The 17,919-nt window shown below is 36.1% G+C and overlaps 1 protein-coding gene and 1 non-coding gene across 2 annotated transcripts; both read left to right on the plus strand.

Moving 5' to 3' along the window:
• Positions 1–973: 973 nt before the first annotated feature.
• LOC133289451 (small nucleolar RNA R71) lies at positions 974–1,080 on the plus strand. Its single transcript, XR_009748493.1, has one exon. It is a non-coding gene; the product is annotated as a small nucleolar RNA R71 (small nucleolar RNA).
• Positions 1,081–3,660: 2,580 nt separating this feature from the next.
• On the plus strand, positions 3,661–17,195 carry LOC133289408 (probable zinc metalloprotease EGY1, chloroplastic). The gene is made up of 10 exons (XM_061487335.1): positions 3,661–4,191; positions 4,690–5,151; positions 5,368–5,508; positions 6,474–6,575; positions 6,903–7,114; positions 7,383–7,433; positions 7,575–7,644; positions 11,403–11,471; positions 11,829–11,879; positions 16,846–17,195. The coding sequence occupies exons 1-10, from the start codon at positions 3,847–3,849 to the stop codon at positions 17,002–17,004; spliced, it is 1,662 nt and encodes a 553-aa protein (XP_061343319.1). The 5' UTR covers positions 3,661–3,846; the 3' UTR covers positions 17,005–17,195.
• The last annotated feature ends 724 nt before the right edge of the window (positions 17,196–17,919 follow it).

A 17,919-nucleotide genomic window follows, 5' to 3' on the forward strand; every position in this document is an offset into this window, starting at 1 on the left:
GATGTTGTAAACTGCACGAAAATTGCGGTGGACTTCCAGGCCTGTTGATGTGTAAAAGTAGTTAGGGCCTTTATTGTAATTAGAAAGTTGGTTAGTTAGTTGAGGAAGTTAGTTAGTTGTGTATATATATATACATTGCTTGAAACAGAAAGGATCATCTTGAATAAAATCGTTCTTTGTTCTTCAATAAAAGTTCTTCTCTTATCAATTGGTGCTTTCACGGCTTCTCCATCACTTGTAACCATGAGGGTGCAAGAACTTGCAGAAGAGTTCGAGACTTTTAGGCTTTGCATGGAGCAACGCTTGGACATCAGGCACAGATTGCAACTTTCAACTCTCAGCTTCAGCAAATTCATGCTGCAGTGATGGGTTTGGAAACTCGTGTGCACGATTCAGGTTCGGACCGTAACCCTAACCACTCTTCTGAACCAGTTAATTCTTCTACTCATAATATTCGAATTGGTAACCATAATGGTGATCACAATGATTGTTGGACGTTTAGCAAGTGCACTAGTCGTACAAGTTTCCCTGATTGTTGTAGTTCCTTTGATTATTCTGATCATACCACACTCCATTCACCTCTGCTTGTTCTGATGATCCCCCATAATCACACTCCTCTGTCACATGGCCCTTACCACAGATAGCACATACACTCTTTGTTTCCACATAAGCTACCTTTTGTGAAGAGAGTTGCTTAATAAGGGTATCTAATTGTTGCTGTTGTTGTCTCTGTGTCTGCATCAGTTGATCATTCCTTGCCAACAAAGCATCATACCCATCCAACCTGATAATTCCTGTCCTTCTGTCAGCCACTGGAGCATTATCAAATTCTTGAGATGCTAATGACTCAAAGATATCCAAGGCTTCTTGAGGGGTCTTGGTAGTCAATGATCCACCAGCAGTGGCATGCACCAAGGTTCTAGTGTTAGTGGTCATTCCTTGCAGGAAGATTGCTGCTTGTTGCCATGCCTCAATTCCATGCTGTGGACATTTCCTCAACAAAGTCTTGAATCTCTCCCAAGCCTCATAAATAGATTCTGGCTCTTTCTGCTTAAAGCTTGTAATTTCATCCTTCAACTTGGCCCTCTTGGATGCTGAGAAAAACCTTTGCAAGAACTTGGTTTGCAAATCATCCCAAGTTGTTATACTTCCTTGTGGCAATGATTGCAGCCATCTCCTTGCATCATCCGTCAGTGAATGAATGAATAGTCTCAACAGAATTGCATCTCTTGTGACACCGTTTATCTTCACAGTATCACTTAACAATAGGAAGTTCTCTATGTGCAAGTAAGGGTCCTCCGCACTGGTTCCAGCAAACTGATCCTTCTGCACCAAATGTATCAAAGCAGGCTTCAATTCAAAGTTGTTGGGCTCCACTGTTGGGCGCACAACACTCCCAATTGGAGGAACCACTGCAGGAGTCATGTACTCTCCCAGTGTCCTCTGTGGTGGTGGTGGTCTGTGATTCTCTGCCATTATATCTTCCTGATTAACCGTACTTGATTCACCAATTTCTTGCAACTGTCTCCTTTGCCTGGCTGCCCTTTTGTGCTTCCTCAATGTCCTTTCTAATTCTGGATCATATAACAACAAATTTGGATCAAGTGTACCTCGCATGTACCAGAATCAAAATTGACCAGAAATTTAACATAAACTAAAATACTGAAAATAAAAGGATTCAATCTCAGAATTCTATAGTATCAGTTAGTGTTGAAAAACAAATTCCCCGGCAACGGCGCCAAAAACTTGTTGGACGTTTAGCAAATGCACTAGTCGTACAAGTAATAAAATGATGAAAAAGAAAAAATTGGCTCAGTTGAGGGTGAGGATGGTACTCGAACCCCCCAGGTTCCCTGGGCGGAATCAAAAGTCCTTCAGCACCCAATACCAAATAAGTGAATTGGGTGTGGGAAGACCTCAAATGAGTTTAAGAGCATGTATATGTAGGATTTGGATATAGAGTGGGATAATTAACATTAATATGATTTTTTAATACACTATACCATTGAATTGCTTATTGCAAATTTATTTTTTTTACGACCGTAATTTATAGGTTTTAACGTTCTTACAGAGAATGTAGATAAATTATTTATATTCACTTTTAAAACGATGTTGTTTTGGATTGAAAAATTAAAAAATTATAATAAGAAATACTATTATAATCCTGAAATAAATTATAATTACAAAAATATTTTGATTTCCGCCAAAAAAAAAATAAATAACGTGAGCTCAATGTAAACGAACCCTAATTTATATTATACAAAGTATCATTCCAAGCATTGATAATTGATTGCTTCAACTCTTATCTTAGAAAAGATAAAAGAAAATCTACAAAAGAGATAGACGAGCTATTTTAAAAAGTGAGGAATTTCAAAAGTTTTGATTATTTATTATTTTTTTGTTGTCAATTTTTTTCCAGACTTATTGGCTATTCCTGTATAAGTTATATTTTTTAAATGTAAAACCATCCTTAAAACTTTCACCTTTGAGTTTTATAATTGAATCTAAGCATTTGGTGTTTATAAATGGTATCATTTATAAATATCTGTACGTATAATTATAGTTATTATAATAGTAATTCATTAAAAGAATGAGTTGTAGGTTATAAGCAGTGTTTTAAAACTCCGCCTCACTTCCCGGGTTGACCCCGGGTCAACCCTGACCCCTCCCCTTTGAGGGTTGTGGTCACAAGTTAGACCCTGTATGCATATCGACCCCTCCGACCCCCAAAACCCAGCCGGGTTTCACTGACTCTCGGGTCAGAGGGGTCAAAAGGGGTCATTTCATGTTTTTTTTTTTAAAAAAAAAATTCATGAAACAACATTGTTTTATTAAAAAAATAAATAAAAATGCTTGCAAACCTAAATCTAATTGTTCTCTTCTCTCCTAGTGACCTAAATGTTTTCAATCTTCACCTCACTGCCGTGAATCTTCTAGAAAAGGTAAGAATTTTATCCCTTCAAATGAAATCTTTACGGTTGTCGATGGAAAACAAAAACTCATTCTTACTTCCTTTAAATTTTTCTTTGTCAGAGACCTTCTCAAAAGAGGCAGAACCGGGTCAGTGTAGTGACCCCATTAGAATATGAGTTTTGTACTTTGGTATCTTGATACTTTAATTAGGTTGTATAATATTGACTTGTGGTTGTAATTGGTGAATTATGTTAAGTATATTTTGAATCTTTGATGATTGGTGATTTGTTTTTTAATATTTTCATATAGGATATATCTATTTATATTTTTTTAATGGGAAAAGTGTGTATCATTTTAAAGGATGTAAAGTTGTGTCATTTTAAGTTAGAGAAAGAGATAAATAAAGAAGGAGAGATAGTGGACAGAAAAATATAAAAGTGTGGGTTCCTTTCACCTAGAGTGAAAGGATATAAGTTGTGTCATTTAAAATTACAAACACTTTTCTTTTTTTTTAACATATAAAACCGGGTCAGCATAGTGACCCTCTGACTTTCCGATTAAACCCGTGACACCTGACCTCAACCGGGTGAATGGTCGAGACTGATTTTTAAACACTGGTTATAAGAATCGGTTGGGTGTGAATAAATTTGACTTAGAAAGGGAAAAAAGGATATTTCAAATTCCACACCAACCAAATACCAATAATAATAATAATAATAATTAATTTTTTATCCAAACTCCAAAGGCAGCAACCACATCCAAACCAAAAACCTGCGACGGGAGCCTAGACTGTATAGTGTTCCATTTCAAGCTTACGTTCATGTGTGTCGTGGTGGTGTTCATGCCTTTCTTGTTCCACTGAAACGCAACGCTTCGCTTCCTTTAAACGACACTCGTTTTGTTCTGTTCTGTTCTGTTCTGTTCTCTGGTGGAATGGGGACTCTGACGAGTTGCAGTTTCATGCCTCTGAACTCGGAGTTCCGGTCCAACCCGGTTCGACGCGCCTTCAGGGAGAGGATTCAGTGCCACGAGCTCAATCGATTGAGGGGAAGGTCTTGTTTCTTCACACACACGCATTTATCGAAATGGGGGAAGTGCAAGCATATCAATTTTGATAGGTTTAGGTGTTTTGCTAGTAACAACAATAACAAGGACGTTGTTGATGGTGAAGGTGAAAGTGTTAATAATGATTCTAAATCCAACATAACCACAGCGATTCCTGAGGAAGAGAGAGGGTTCAATTCGGAAAAATCAACGCCTCCCTCCACTTCTCATAGGGTACATGATTTTTTTTGTGTTATTTTGTTAATGGTTTGGAATGATCCACTTTCATGCTATTAATTTCTTGAGATAACCTAATTTAAAGCTGGGAAATGACGTGTTTATAAACTTTTTTTTATAAATTATATTAAGTATGACTGGTTATACACTCTTAATTGAAATATGATGATCGGTCATACTTAGTGTAATTTGTAAGAGTTTGTAAATATAATATTTCCTTTAAAGCTAGCTAGTATTTTATTATGTTTATGTAGCTTCAATTGTCTTCAGTGTAGAATTATGTAACTCCCAAAGTTAGTTTACAAGCTGACTTTATTTTTGTTTTGCAAAGTTAGCCAATTATGCTAGTGGTTTTTTTTTTTTTTTTGTAAGCTAACTTTTAATGATGCATATGTGTGGAAAACCCTCTAACAAATGTGTTCTGTTGCATTTTATGGATTTGAATTGTCTGTTGTGACTCCTGATTCTCATGTTTCTATCATTTTACTTCTTCAGTCATCTTTGTCCTCACTTGGATCTGCATACAACAATTTTGAAGTTGATTCTTTCAAACTTATGGAGCTCCTTGGACCTGAGAAGGTTGATCCTACCGATGTAAAGCTAATTAAGGATAAGCTTTTTGGTTATTCGACCTTCTGGGTGACCAAAGAGGAGCCTTTTGGAGACCTGGGAGAAGGCATTCTTTTCATTGGAAATTTGAGGGGAAAGAGAGAGGATGTTTTTTCCAAACTCCAAAATCAGCTAGTTGAGGTCACAGGTGATAAGTACAACCTTTTTATGGTGGAAGAACCCAATTCAGACAGTCCTGATCCACGTGGTGGGCCACGTGTTAGCTTTGGTTTGCTGCGGAAGGAGGTTTCTGAGCCAGGGCCAACAACACTTTGGCAATATGTCATTGCGTTGTTATTGTTTCTCCTAACTATTGGTTCCTCAGTGGAGCTAGGAATTGCATCTCAGGTAGGCTGGGTATTGATTCTCTTTGATGCAAATAATGACATTTAGAAAGACTTTAGAAACATTGTTGTTATTGATACTCTTTGAACATCAGGTGGTGATTGGTAAATATTTGTGAACAACAGTGTTTCTTAAGCCTATGTCTTTAATTGCATCAATGTCTTGCCATCTTCTGTCATTTCTAGATATTTTGTTAATGCCATACTTTTGATTAATCAGATCAACAGACTTCCCCCAGAAGTTGTGAAATACTTCACGGATCCTGATGCTGTTGAAGCCCCAGATATGGAGCTGCTATTTCCATTTGTCGAGTCGGCTTTGCCTTTAGCATATGGTGTCTTGGGGGTTCTTCTGTTTCATGTAAGCATTCATTCTTACCGTTATTTTCCAGCATATGTTTATATAATTGCAATTCACAGAAATTTATTTATTTATTTTTCAGTATTACAACAAATCGGAGCGTGTTTTATTCAGAATATAGTTTGGGACTCTGGTTTTTTGCTTTTATTAGACTTGCGTTTTCATTATAGAAATGTGGGATCTGAATGATTCAAATAAACTTACTAATTTTTACTATTGGCTTCATCAAGTAAACTTTACATTGGTGTGAATATGTGCATAGGTGCTGTGATTAAGAGGATGCCTATGATGATTAAATACAAACAAGTTATGTTTTATTTTCTTGTGGGTAGTCAATAACTGATAGTGGATATTACTCTGATGACTTGGACTGATACTTTGTTTTAACAGTTCCGCATGTGTTACATTTGTAATCATTGTAATTGTGGTAAATAATTTTGCTACTATAATCAGGTATTGCTAGCTGTTGATTGAGCCTTAAATTAGAAAATTGATTATTTAGTTTAGCCTATATCGTATAATGTAGTGTATAGTTTTTGAGTTTTGAGTTTTATTCTCTCCTTTTCTCCTGCTTTACTGTAACCCTTTAATTTCAACAATACAATAATGCAATCTGTTGTAAGGATCTATCAATCAATCCAGTATTCTTGTAAATATCTTGATTGACTCACTATTGGCCATGTATGATAGTAGTCAAAGATTTCAGTTAGTCTGTGAATTCAGATAATCCACTTTTATACATATAGTTATTACTCTCAAATGCTGTAAAAGTAGAAATAACTGCATGTGTTCTGTGTCTCAGGTCACTTATTTATTTGTTTAGTTTTTTATGCCAAATGGCCCAAAACATTACTTCTATCTTATTTGTTTAATTTTTTCTTTACACATTTGTACAGAATTTCATTAATTGTTATGCTTCTAGATTCTTTGTATGTATTCTACCTGATGGATATGGCTATGTGCAGGAGGTTGGGCACTTTCTAGCAGCATTTCCTAAGCAAGTAAAATTAAGCATTCCTTTCTTCATTCCTAACATCACACTTGGCAGCTTTGGTGCTATTACTCAGGTGAGATTATCTAATTTTTCCAGCCAGTCACTTTTACATTGAATACTGTCTCAAGCTATTGCAATCACATGCTTATAATATTCTGGGTTTTATTTGCCCAATCTTTTGCAGAGATTTGCAAGTATGTTATTTATGATGGAACATGTAAATACAATGCGTCCATTTACTGTCCAAATAGAGCCATATGCATTCAGCAGTATGTTTTAACTGTCTATTTATTGCTACTAAATATGATAAATGCAATAATATGTCAGTTAGTCAGTTAGACTAAATTTCATTTAAGTTTTAGTATGCATCCAAATGTTGATCCATGGTTGTTTATTGTAGTTTAAATCCATCCTTCCTGATAGAAGTACAAAAGTGGACATATCACTTGCGGGACCCTTTGCTGGTGCTGTCTTATCATTTTCGATGTTTGCTGTTGGTCTTCTTCTCTCATCTAATCCTGATGCGACTGGAGATTTGGTTCAAGTTCCTAGCTTGTTATTTCAAGGTTCCTTGCTTCTTGGATTAATCAGTAGAGCAACTCTTGGTTTTGCGTATGTCTCCTTCCTTCCATGGTTTTTTATGGATTAAGAATATAATTAGTTAAATGTAGGACCAGTGCTTGTGAATTTCTTTCATTAAATTAGTTAATATACACTAATGGATCATTATGCTTGGGGTATTTTCCAAAGCAAGCTGTATCTAAGTGTTATAACTTGATTGCAGCCCATTGTTTTAGTACGTAAATTAGAATTGATATTTATGCATGCTTTTTATTCTGACCATAGTTAACACTGATACATTGTTATTGTCAATGTACAGAGCAATGCATGCTGCAACAGTTGCCATTCACCCTCTCGTGATTGCAGGCTGGTATTCAGCTTTTCCACCTGTAACCCAGTTCACTTTCATTTATAAGTCAAATAAATTCCCAAAATTTGTTGTTCCAAATACACTTTTAATCATTCGTTATTCCATAATATGCAGACGTTGTTGTATTTCATGATTTTGCAGGTGTGGCTTAACCATACAAGCTTTTAACATGCTTCCAGTGGGGTGCCTTGATGGTGGAAGAGCAGTGCAGGTATCTTCACCTTTTGGGCTTTGTGAAAACTACATTACTTTTGGTAGACTACACATTTACCTGGCATTGAAAGGCTTGTTCTATTGTCATATTTTTGTAACTTGATTGGGACAATGTTTGAGTCGAAAGAATAACATTGTTTGTCCACTTTCAAATTTAAACTAAAAACTTATCTTCGTCTCAGCTTTTATTAGTTACATTTACAGGATAAATCAACACAAATACAATGGTTATTTAGGATATTAGCTTCAATCAAGGATAAAACTCTTTCTAATATCCCCATTTCTTATTGTCATCTTCACAATGTATAGATATATGACCAAAAACATATATATGTGTGAGTGTCGCACACACAGATAAATACATAATAGACTGATGGAACCCAGAAAAATACAGCACTGATCTCATTAACAATGGAGGCATAGCCTCTTTTTACATACACTAACACAATATAAAATGCAGAAAATATACCGGAAAAGCCTCAACTCCCCCTCAAACCAAATACCTAGGCTCAAGAGTTCCCTAGAGGTTTCCCATTTTCCCACTAACCAATTCTGAATACATGCATGCCTCACTACACACACTCACTCACCTTTTATCCTCCTTACTAGAATATTCTAGAATAATTTCCCTAACAAACTAGCTAATTCATTAACTAACTATGGCCTCCTTTGCATTGCTGAATTTGGGCCCACTAGTCATAGCCCATCATAGACACACACATATATACAAAGTTATATGTATATACACGTGTGTGTGTATATCTCCTCCATTTGTAGTCGGAAAAAGAAAACACAAAATAATAAAATCAACAATTCCTAACAATACTATAAATTATCTAAAGAAATACCAAAAGGAAACTACAATGGGCTATTTTCCACTAAGAAGCAAGTTTTTTTTTTAAGTGCTTTTAATCTAATGTATGCATTTACTTGAAAAGGAAAAGTTGGAAAAATATTATTGCTTACTCAGGAGTACATGTACAAAGGGGTACAATATATAGAGAGAACTAATGGGTTTAAAGTAATAAATCCAAATCCTAAAAATAAGGAAACACTAATCTAGCTAATAAAGAAACAAATAATTACTGATATTTTCCATATTTACAACATTCCCTTTCAAGCTTAGAAATGGATATTTATCACTCCAAGCTTGCTAGTAAATTCTTGAAATCTGTTAGTGAGAAGTCTCTTGGTCAAGACATCAACTAGTTGACGACCAGAAAGAATATAAGAGGTAGTGATCAATCTGCTATCTAATTTCCCTTTGATGAAGTGGTGGTTGATCTCAATATGTTTTGTTGGTCGTGTTAGATAGGATTGTGCGCTATACAGATGATTGACTTATTATTACATAGTAACTTTGTACTCAACTTTACCTTTTACATATTGGCAAAGAGGTTGTTTCCTATATTCAAATTCGTGACCTTTCAGTCGCACTAGAGTAGTTTTACCATTGCTTCAGGCCCCTATTATATATATAATTAACAAAAAAATTCTTTTGCAAATTAATTGCAAAGCTTCCAAAGAGTATAGGGAAAGACGTGAAAAACTGTTTCTAAAGAAATTTTTACAAAACAACTGTTTGTTATCAGGTTTTGAATTTGACATTCTGGGTTCATTAAGGGAGAGAATTATTCATTCCTTGATTTTTAAATAGATAAATTTTTTAGGGATTCAAGAATATCTTTGATGTGGCCTTCTGCCACGTCAAAGCCTCCTTCTAAAGCAATATCATTAGAGGACCTTGCCACTTCTTTCTCAAAACAGCAGCAAAGCCTTCTACCTCTCAAACCTCTGCAGAACCTGTAATTAATGCCCCAATGAAATCTACCATAAATACACCTAAAACTTCCAACAAATTTACCTTGGAAAAATTCTGGCAACTACCACTGAAAAACCTCTTGATTACCATACCAAAGAGGGATGTAGAAAATTTACCGTTGAATTTGAATTTTCAGAATTAACCCCTCACCAGTTAATTACCAAACTGGCAAAGGATGGGGTCTGATTCCAAAAGATCAACCTCTTGGGAAAAAATATGATGTTTTATCAGCTCATATGTTTGGGAACGGAAATGAGGAGAGACAGGAAATAAGAGGAAAACTCATTTTTTGATTTCCTATCATAGGCATAATGAACAGTGAAGATAAAGCCAAAGTGAGGCTTCGACTAATCCTTGGTGCCTCAATGTCATGACTTTTTACCAACACATTGGAGTGTTGTAAATATTTTAAAATATATTTGTAGGTCTAACAACTGTGAATGACAACTTGGGTTGGCCATTTTGGTTGAGTACTTAGGGTATCTAAAGTGGTTTAGGAACCACCGAGTTGATTATTGATAGGTAACCATTTCAGGGATAACAGTGGGATGTTTGACAGAAATCAGGTAATAAGAGACCAAATTATGTGTATTCCTTTCTTGGGGTTGATACTGAAGATTAAAGGTAAGGACATTGTTATGACCCCGGTTCTCTCATACAGACCCACACCCACTCCAATAACAGCAAAATTACTGAACACAAACAATGGTTCGAATGAGAAACAGATCTTGTATTACTGATATATTCCTCAACAGTACAGAGAATTAAGGCAAATCAACAGTACAAGGAATCAACAACTGATGAGGAATTGCAAATAGAACAATAATGACAGGAAATTACAACGAAACACAGAAAGGAAAATGATAATATAGAGCAATTAGAGAGGCTTTAATCTCTCTCAAGTCCCATGACCCTATTCACACTCCGGATGCCCTTCACTATTCCCCTTCCTTACTACTGAATCTCGTCAACCTCACTTCCCACCCCATTCAATCTGTTAGAACCAGTTGTAACTGCCGTGCTGAGTCAGCAGCTGGGGCCACAACAGCTAGGGCCCAAGTCTTTCTCCTTTTTCCCTTTTGTAAGCCTTCATGGGCTGGATCTCATCATTCTCCCACTTCAGATTGTAATGAAAGTTGGGACATGTTTGTAATGGGAAAAGTTTGAAGTGAGGAACTGGAATGACAACTTGGTCAAATATTTTGTGCAAGGATCCAGGTACCCCATTTTTCAGTACTTGACCAATAACTCAAGGCACTATTAGGGTAGTTTAATATCGAAGGTAAAGGAAAGTCTCCAGAGAGTAAAAGCCTGTAATATAATATGCATGCCATGACTCCATGTTAATTAATGGTGATTGATGACTTTTTCATACTTTTGGTATACACTTCTCTTTCTTGTGTCCCCAGGTTTCGCATATGGTCAAAATTCAAACTAGCTTTCATTCATGTTTCATTTGTATTTTTTATTAATTATGATAGTGATAACATATTAAAGGTGTATTGAGCTTAGGTATAAATTTACAACCTTGGACATGGACAGAAATATAGTTTTTTATTGGAAGATGTGAATTTATTGAATGACTTCCTTAGTATATTGTAGAATTCACGGCAGAGAATAATTACGTTAAAAAAGAGAGGCACAGAGGGAGGAGGGAAAAATATTTATCCTTTTAAAGGACAGTTATTTTAGTTAAAACTATTATTTTTTATTTAATATTTAAATTAGAAAAAAAAACTTCCACTTTCTCCCGCCATGATTTCTGTTTTTCTCATTATAAAACACAGTAATTTTGACTAAAATGACACAATTTTATATTCTTTAAAATGACAAATACTATTCCCTTTAAATTATCCTAAATGATAGGATGAGTATTATAATTTGGTCCATTGTGATATGAAAAAAATTGCTAATTTTGTTACTTGTTTTTGCAGGGTGCTTTTGGAAAAAGTGCACTAATTGGCTCTGGTTTGACTACTTATACATTGCTTGGTTTAGGAGTGGTATGTCAGATCTTTGCTTAGATTTAACAAAGCATACATATAGTTATTCAATAACATTGTTAATGACAAAATTCAACCATTTGGTTGCATGGATTTAGCATGACTAACGGTGTTGTGGGCTGTGGCGGTAGCTCCTGTAACTTTTACCAGTCTTTTGCGGGGGAGAGTTCTCGATTTATTGCTCATGTTCATCATCATGAACTGTATTATGTTCTCGATTCACCGTGTTTTGTTGTCACCCTCCTTATTGCTTAGTCCTTTTCTTGATTTAATAATATAATAATTTGTTACTTGTTTTCGGTATTCATTAAAAAATAAATTGAATTTTGTTTTTTCTTTTTCTTCTTCTTTCAACAGCTTGGTGGACCACTTTCACTTCCTTGGGGACTTTATGTTCTGTTATGTCAGGTATGTCTTGAATTTGATAAGAAATATTACGCTTATGCACCATCGGAAGACATTCAAGGAAGAGAAGGAAAAGAAACTAAAAAAACTATTATTGATACTGATCTATATGTCTTTTATACCTGTCTACAGTAACTATATAGGACAAAAAATAAAAGGGTAACTAAAACTGAACTGAATTAGTTACAACCAAACTAAAACTAAACTGAATTAGTTACAAGGTAATTAATAATTAAATATAAAACTCCCCCTCAAGATGGAGTGTGTATATCAAATACAGCCATCTTGGACAGTAGAGGAAACCAAGATGAAGATGGTAATGGCTTGGTGAAAAGATCAGCCAACTGGTGTTGAGATCTAACAGGCATCAACTTAATTAGACCAAGAGATACTTGATCACGAACAAAATGGCAGTCTATTTCAATGTGCTTGGTTCGTTCGTGGAAAGTTGGATTAGAAGCAATGTGAACTGCAGCTTCATTGTCACAAAACATCAAAGCTGGAGAAGAGCTGTTAACACCAAGATCCTGCAAAAGTTGTGATAACCATGTCAATTCTGCTGCAGTAGCAGCCATTGCTCTGTATTCGGCTTCAGCGGAAGATCGAGAAATGGTGGTTTGCTTCTTGGATTTCCAAGATATTAATGAATCCCCAAGAAATACACAAAATCCAGTGACAGATTTTCTTGAATCTGAACATGAAGCCCAATCTGCATCAGTAAATGCTTTGAGTTGTAATGCAGAAGATGAGGGAAACAAAAGTCCCTGCCCAGGTCTGTTTTTGAGATATCTAAGCAAGTGGTGAGCTGCCTGCAAGTGAGGTGTTCTTGGGTGAGAGACAAATTGACTTAATTTGTGAACAGCAAAGGTAATATCTGGTCTAGTGAGTGTTAAGTACAACAATCTCCCAATCAGCCTGCGAAATTGTGAAGGATCAGATAACAGATCACCATCAATGCTATTAAGTTGAGACTTATGCTCCATGGGTACAGCAACTGGTTTTGAAGCAAGAAAACCAGTATCTTCTAATAATTGGAGAGTGTATTGTCTTTGAGACAGCACAATACCTTTGTGGCTCCTAGCAATTTCCAATCCTAAGAAGTATTTCAAGGTACCTAAGTTTTTAAGCTTGAATTGTGAATGCAGAAACTGTTTCAAAGCTTCAATTATTTCAGAAGAAGGACCTGTAAGAATAATGTCATCCACATATACTAGGATGGCAACAAAGGATGAACCAATACCTTTTGTGAAAAGAGAATAATCTGACTTGGACTGCCGAAAGCCATGTCTTAAGAGAGCAGCACTAAACTTAGAATGCCACTGTCTTGATGCTTGTTTAAGGCCATAAAGAGCCTTATGTAAACGACATACAGGTCTGCCACTATGATTAAGATGCTCCCCCTGAATTTTATAACCAAGAGGTAGATCCATGTAAACTTCTTCAAAGAGATCTCCATTTAAAAAAGCGTTATTCACATCCAATTGATGAAGAATCCAGCCTTGACAAGATGCTACAGCAAGTAAGGTTTTGACCGTTACCAATTTTGCAACCGGTGAAAAAGTATCAATGAAATCCACTCCCTCTTGTTGAGTATAGCCCTTAGCTACCAAGCGGGCTTTGTGTCTCTCAATTGAACCATCAGACTTGAACTTATTTTTGTAAATCCAACGACAACCGACTGTGTGTTTTCCAGTAGGTAAAGGAACAATGGACCATGTGTTGTTAGCTTCCATAGCTTGCAACTCAGCTTTCATGGCTTCACGCCATTCAGGGAATTTAACTGCTTGATGGTAAAACTGAGGCTCATAATGTGAAGAAACATTAAGAATAAAATTTTTGTGTGCAGGAGATAGTTTTTCATATGAAATTACTGAAGATAGAGGGTAAAGAGTGGATGTACTAAGAGTGTTGGAGTGATGGAGAAGATTGCAATGATATTCTTGAAGATATTTTGGGCATCTGGATACACGAGAGGATCGCCTTGGAACTGATAAAACCATTGTATCATTGGCTGGTTCAGGCTGTTGATCTGGAACATTAGTATCCTCAGATTCTGGTTCTTGAAGGACAGGAGATTGTGGAGGAGAGACAGCATCTGATTCTGGACATGGAGAAGATATAACAATATTTGGTAGTGCCAAATCCGGAAATGGATCCATAGGAATGTGTTGAGAAGATACACCATGATAAGGAAATATTCTCTCATGAAATATCACATCACGGGATATTAAAATTTGTTGAGTGACTATGTCAAGAAGCTTGTAACCTTTCATACCTGGGGGATAGCCTAGAAAAACACAACTGCGAGCCCTTGGATGAAATTTGCTTCGTTGTGCAGCCAAAGTTGAAGCAAACACCAAACAGCCAAACACTCTTATGTGTGAATAATCAAACTCCTTTTGATATAATAGATCATAAGGAGATTTATGTCCAAGCATAGAAGAAACAGTCCTGTTGATTAAAAAAACAGCAGTCAAAATGCAATCTGTCCAAAAACGAATGGGTACCCGTGATTGAAAAAATAAGGCTCTTGCAACATTTAAGATATGTTGGTGTTTCCGTTCAACCACAGAGTTTTGTTGAGGAGTCTCTACACAAGAGAATTGATGAAGAACTCCTTGCTGACTGAAATACTCATCAAACTTCAACTCCTTTGCATTGTCAGATCGAAAGGACTTGATTTTCCTGCCAAACTGAGTAAAAATCATGCTAAAAAACTTGGGAATTATGGTTGGGACCTCAGATTTATATTTCAGCAAATAGACCCAAGTAAAACGGGTGCAGTCATCCACCAAGGTTACAAAGAACCGATGACCGGTGTAAGAAATTGTGTGGTATGGACCCCAGATATCACAGTGTATTAATTCAAAAGGTGAATCAGAAATCTTGTTGTGAGAAATAAAAGGAAGTCTACGTTGTTTAGCTAATGGACAGATATAACATGGAACTTTATTATTGGTATGTAAATCTGAACAACCAATCTTGTCTTTCATATGATTCAAACAATCACTGGACAAATGTCCTAATCTATGATGCCAAGTATCACTAGATACAGTATTAACAATGGCAGAATGAGACATCTGTGTATTATTTGTAGTATGCAGTACGTAGAGTCCTTCCAACTTTTCACCCCTACCAATTATCTTCTTGTTGTCGATCTGCTGAATTGTGAAATTATCAGGTAAAAAATTGAGCATGAGCTGAGAATTACTAGTAAGAGCACTGACAGAGAGCAAATTAAATCTGAATTGCGGGACATAAAGGACATCTGTGACCAATAAGTGTGGAGTAAGCTGAATATCTCCAATGTGATGTACAGGTATTGAAACATGATTTGGCAATGTGACAGTAGAGCCATGGATTGGTCGTAAAGAGAGAAAATTCTGAGCATGATTGCATATATGTCTAGATGCACCAGAGTCCACTATCCATACAGTAGGTGAAGAAAACACAGGATTGAACAAAACTGATGAACAAATACCTGTGTGTGAAACATGAGAAGAGCTGCTATCAGTGGACGAATATGCTTTGGAAGCCACATGACCAGATAGCAAAGTTAAGAGCTGATTGCACTTATTTGGGTCCAAATCCTGCAAAAAGTTGGTGACAGCATCTGTAGAAAGAGCAGGAGAGGAATTCACACTTTGTTGTACAGACACTTGATTTGCAAGAGTCATATTTGTCTTCATAGCATTAGGTTTTTGTTTATGCTTAAAGCCTGGAGGATACCCATGCAATTTATAACACTTTTCAACAGTATGTCCATGGTACTGACAATGAGTACAGAATGGGCGATCTTTGCGAGTTCCTTTGGCAGAGGCATCATTTTTAACAGCAAAAGCTAATGTGCTTGCCGATTCAGTGCTGGAACTGGAGTGATCAGCTATGTAGCGTTGCCTTTCCTCTTGAACCACAAATGATAAGACCTTATTGATGGGAGGGAGGGGGTCAGAAAGAAGCAGTTGACCACGAATTTGAGAGAAAGATTCATTCAACCCCATCAAAAAGGCCATGATATATTCCATTTGATAGTATGCTTCCAGTTTGCGGACACCACCACAAGTGCATGTGCCACAGGTGCAAGACGGACGAAAGCTGTTGAGTTCTTCCCATAACGACTTCAGCTTTGTAAAATAAACACTGACAGAGCTTTGATCTTGAGACAAATTGATCAAATCTCTGCGCAATTGAAAGATTCTAGGACCATTGCTTTGTTGGAAACGATCTTTAAGATCATTCCATATTTGAGATGCAGATTCAGAGTAAAGAATACTCGCAGAAATCTCTTTCGAAACAGAGTTTAAAATCCAAGAAATGACTATGTCATTATTACGTTTCCAAGAACGAAAAAGAGAGAGATCCGTACCAGTAGGTTTCTGAATAGATCCATCGACAAACCCTAGCTTGTTCTTGACCGATAGGGCGATGAGCATTGATCTACTCCAAGAGGCATAGTTATCTCCTGAAAGTGGTTGCGAAACAAGAACCAAGCCCGGATTGTCAGAATGGTGAAGAAAGTAAGGGCTTGAAGGATCATCAATCTCGGTTCTGACATTTGAGGATGCCATGCTTGAGGTTGGAGAAGGAAGATTCAGGTTAGGACTCTGGAACCTGAACCAAAAACCAACCGATTGAGAGGAAATCAGAGTCACGAAGAGAAAGCGAAGCGACAATTGCCTTCTGATACCATATTACGCTTATGCACCATCGGAAGACATTCAAGGAAGAGAAGGAAAAGAAACTAAAAAAACTATTATTGATACTGATCTATATGTCTTTTATACCTGTCTACAGTAACTATATAGGACAAAAAATAAAAGGGTAACTAAAACTGAACTGAATTAGTTACAACCAAACTAAAACTAAACTGAATTAGTTACAAGGTAATTAATAATTAAATATAAAAAGAAATGATGAAACTGAAGTAGTTGTTTTTGTAAGTATTTATGAAGAACTAATGTTTTTTCAGAGGACACCGGAGAAACCATGCTTAAATGATGTGACAGAGGTTGGAACATGGAGAAAGACATTTGTGGCTGTTGCTACTTTTCTTGTTGTCTTGACTCTACTACCTGTGTGGGATGAGCTAGCAGAGGAGCTGGGTATAGGTCTTGTAAATGCATTTTGATGGTTATGTGTAGACTAAAGCCATATTTGAAATTGAGCAGTGAAATATATAGGTTAATTCATTACCAAAGCAAAGCCAAATTCAATTCTATACGAGGTTTACCCCTCGTTTACTTGGCAAAAAATGTTAAAAATCGAATTTTACCAGTTGCTTCCTCAAAAAAAAAACGGTCTATTCCTGTTAGGAAAATTGTAGATTGCAGGGTCATGTTATGATGAGTAGTTATTTCCCTTTATTTAGTTGGTGAAAAATTTACTTTTTTTTAAAAATAAATGAAAGACACATTTGCAATCCCTTAACAAGTGACCTGTTGCGAAGGTAATAGTGGAATTGAAAAAGATCTATTTCATTTACTCGTTTCTCATTTCAGATCTCGGCGACAAGCTTTTATGGGCTAAATTCATACAATAAAATAACAGAAAAATATTTCTGCCGTTATTGCAGATAAGTTATCTGAATTTGTTCTCGAAATGATGTCGTTTTGGGATTAGAATATTAAAAAATTATAATTATAAAGACTATAATAATTTTAAAATAAATTAAAATTATAAAAATATCATTATTTTTGTTCTAAAATAATATCGTATTGGACTTATTGTAAATAACTTATTTGCAGTAATTACAAAAATTTAGCAAGAAAAGCGAACCCATAAAATAAGGAGTAAATTGAATACTCGGCAAGGAAAGAGAGTAAATCCTGGAAACATGATACGTTGCAATTGGAACAGCAAATATCGACGTCAACTTTTGCAATTGCGTGGTTGTAACTGTGCAGCACCCACAGTGTAAGACACAAATAAAAAGCTGTGTCAATTTTTGCAGGCTTGGTTAATCATCCTCACAATCACTGTCTCAATCTCACCCAAATTATTATATATCCAACGGATGATGCAGTTGAAAGGTTCACCAATGCTC

Source organism: Gastrolobium bilobum, unplaced genomic scaffold (genome assembly GCF_033153095.1).
Source record: "Gastrolobium bilobum isolate Gb01-03AN ecotype WA unplaced genomic scaffold, APGP_CSIRO_Gbil_v1 utg3711, whole genome shotgun sequence".
Classification (NCBI taxonomy): Eukaryota; Viridiplantae; Streptophyta; class Magnoliopsida; order Fabales; family Fabaceae; genus Gastrolobium; species Gastrolobium bilobum.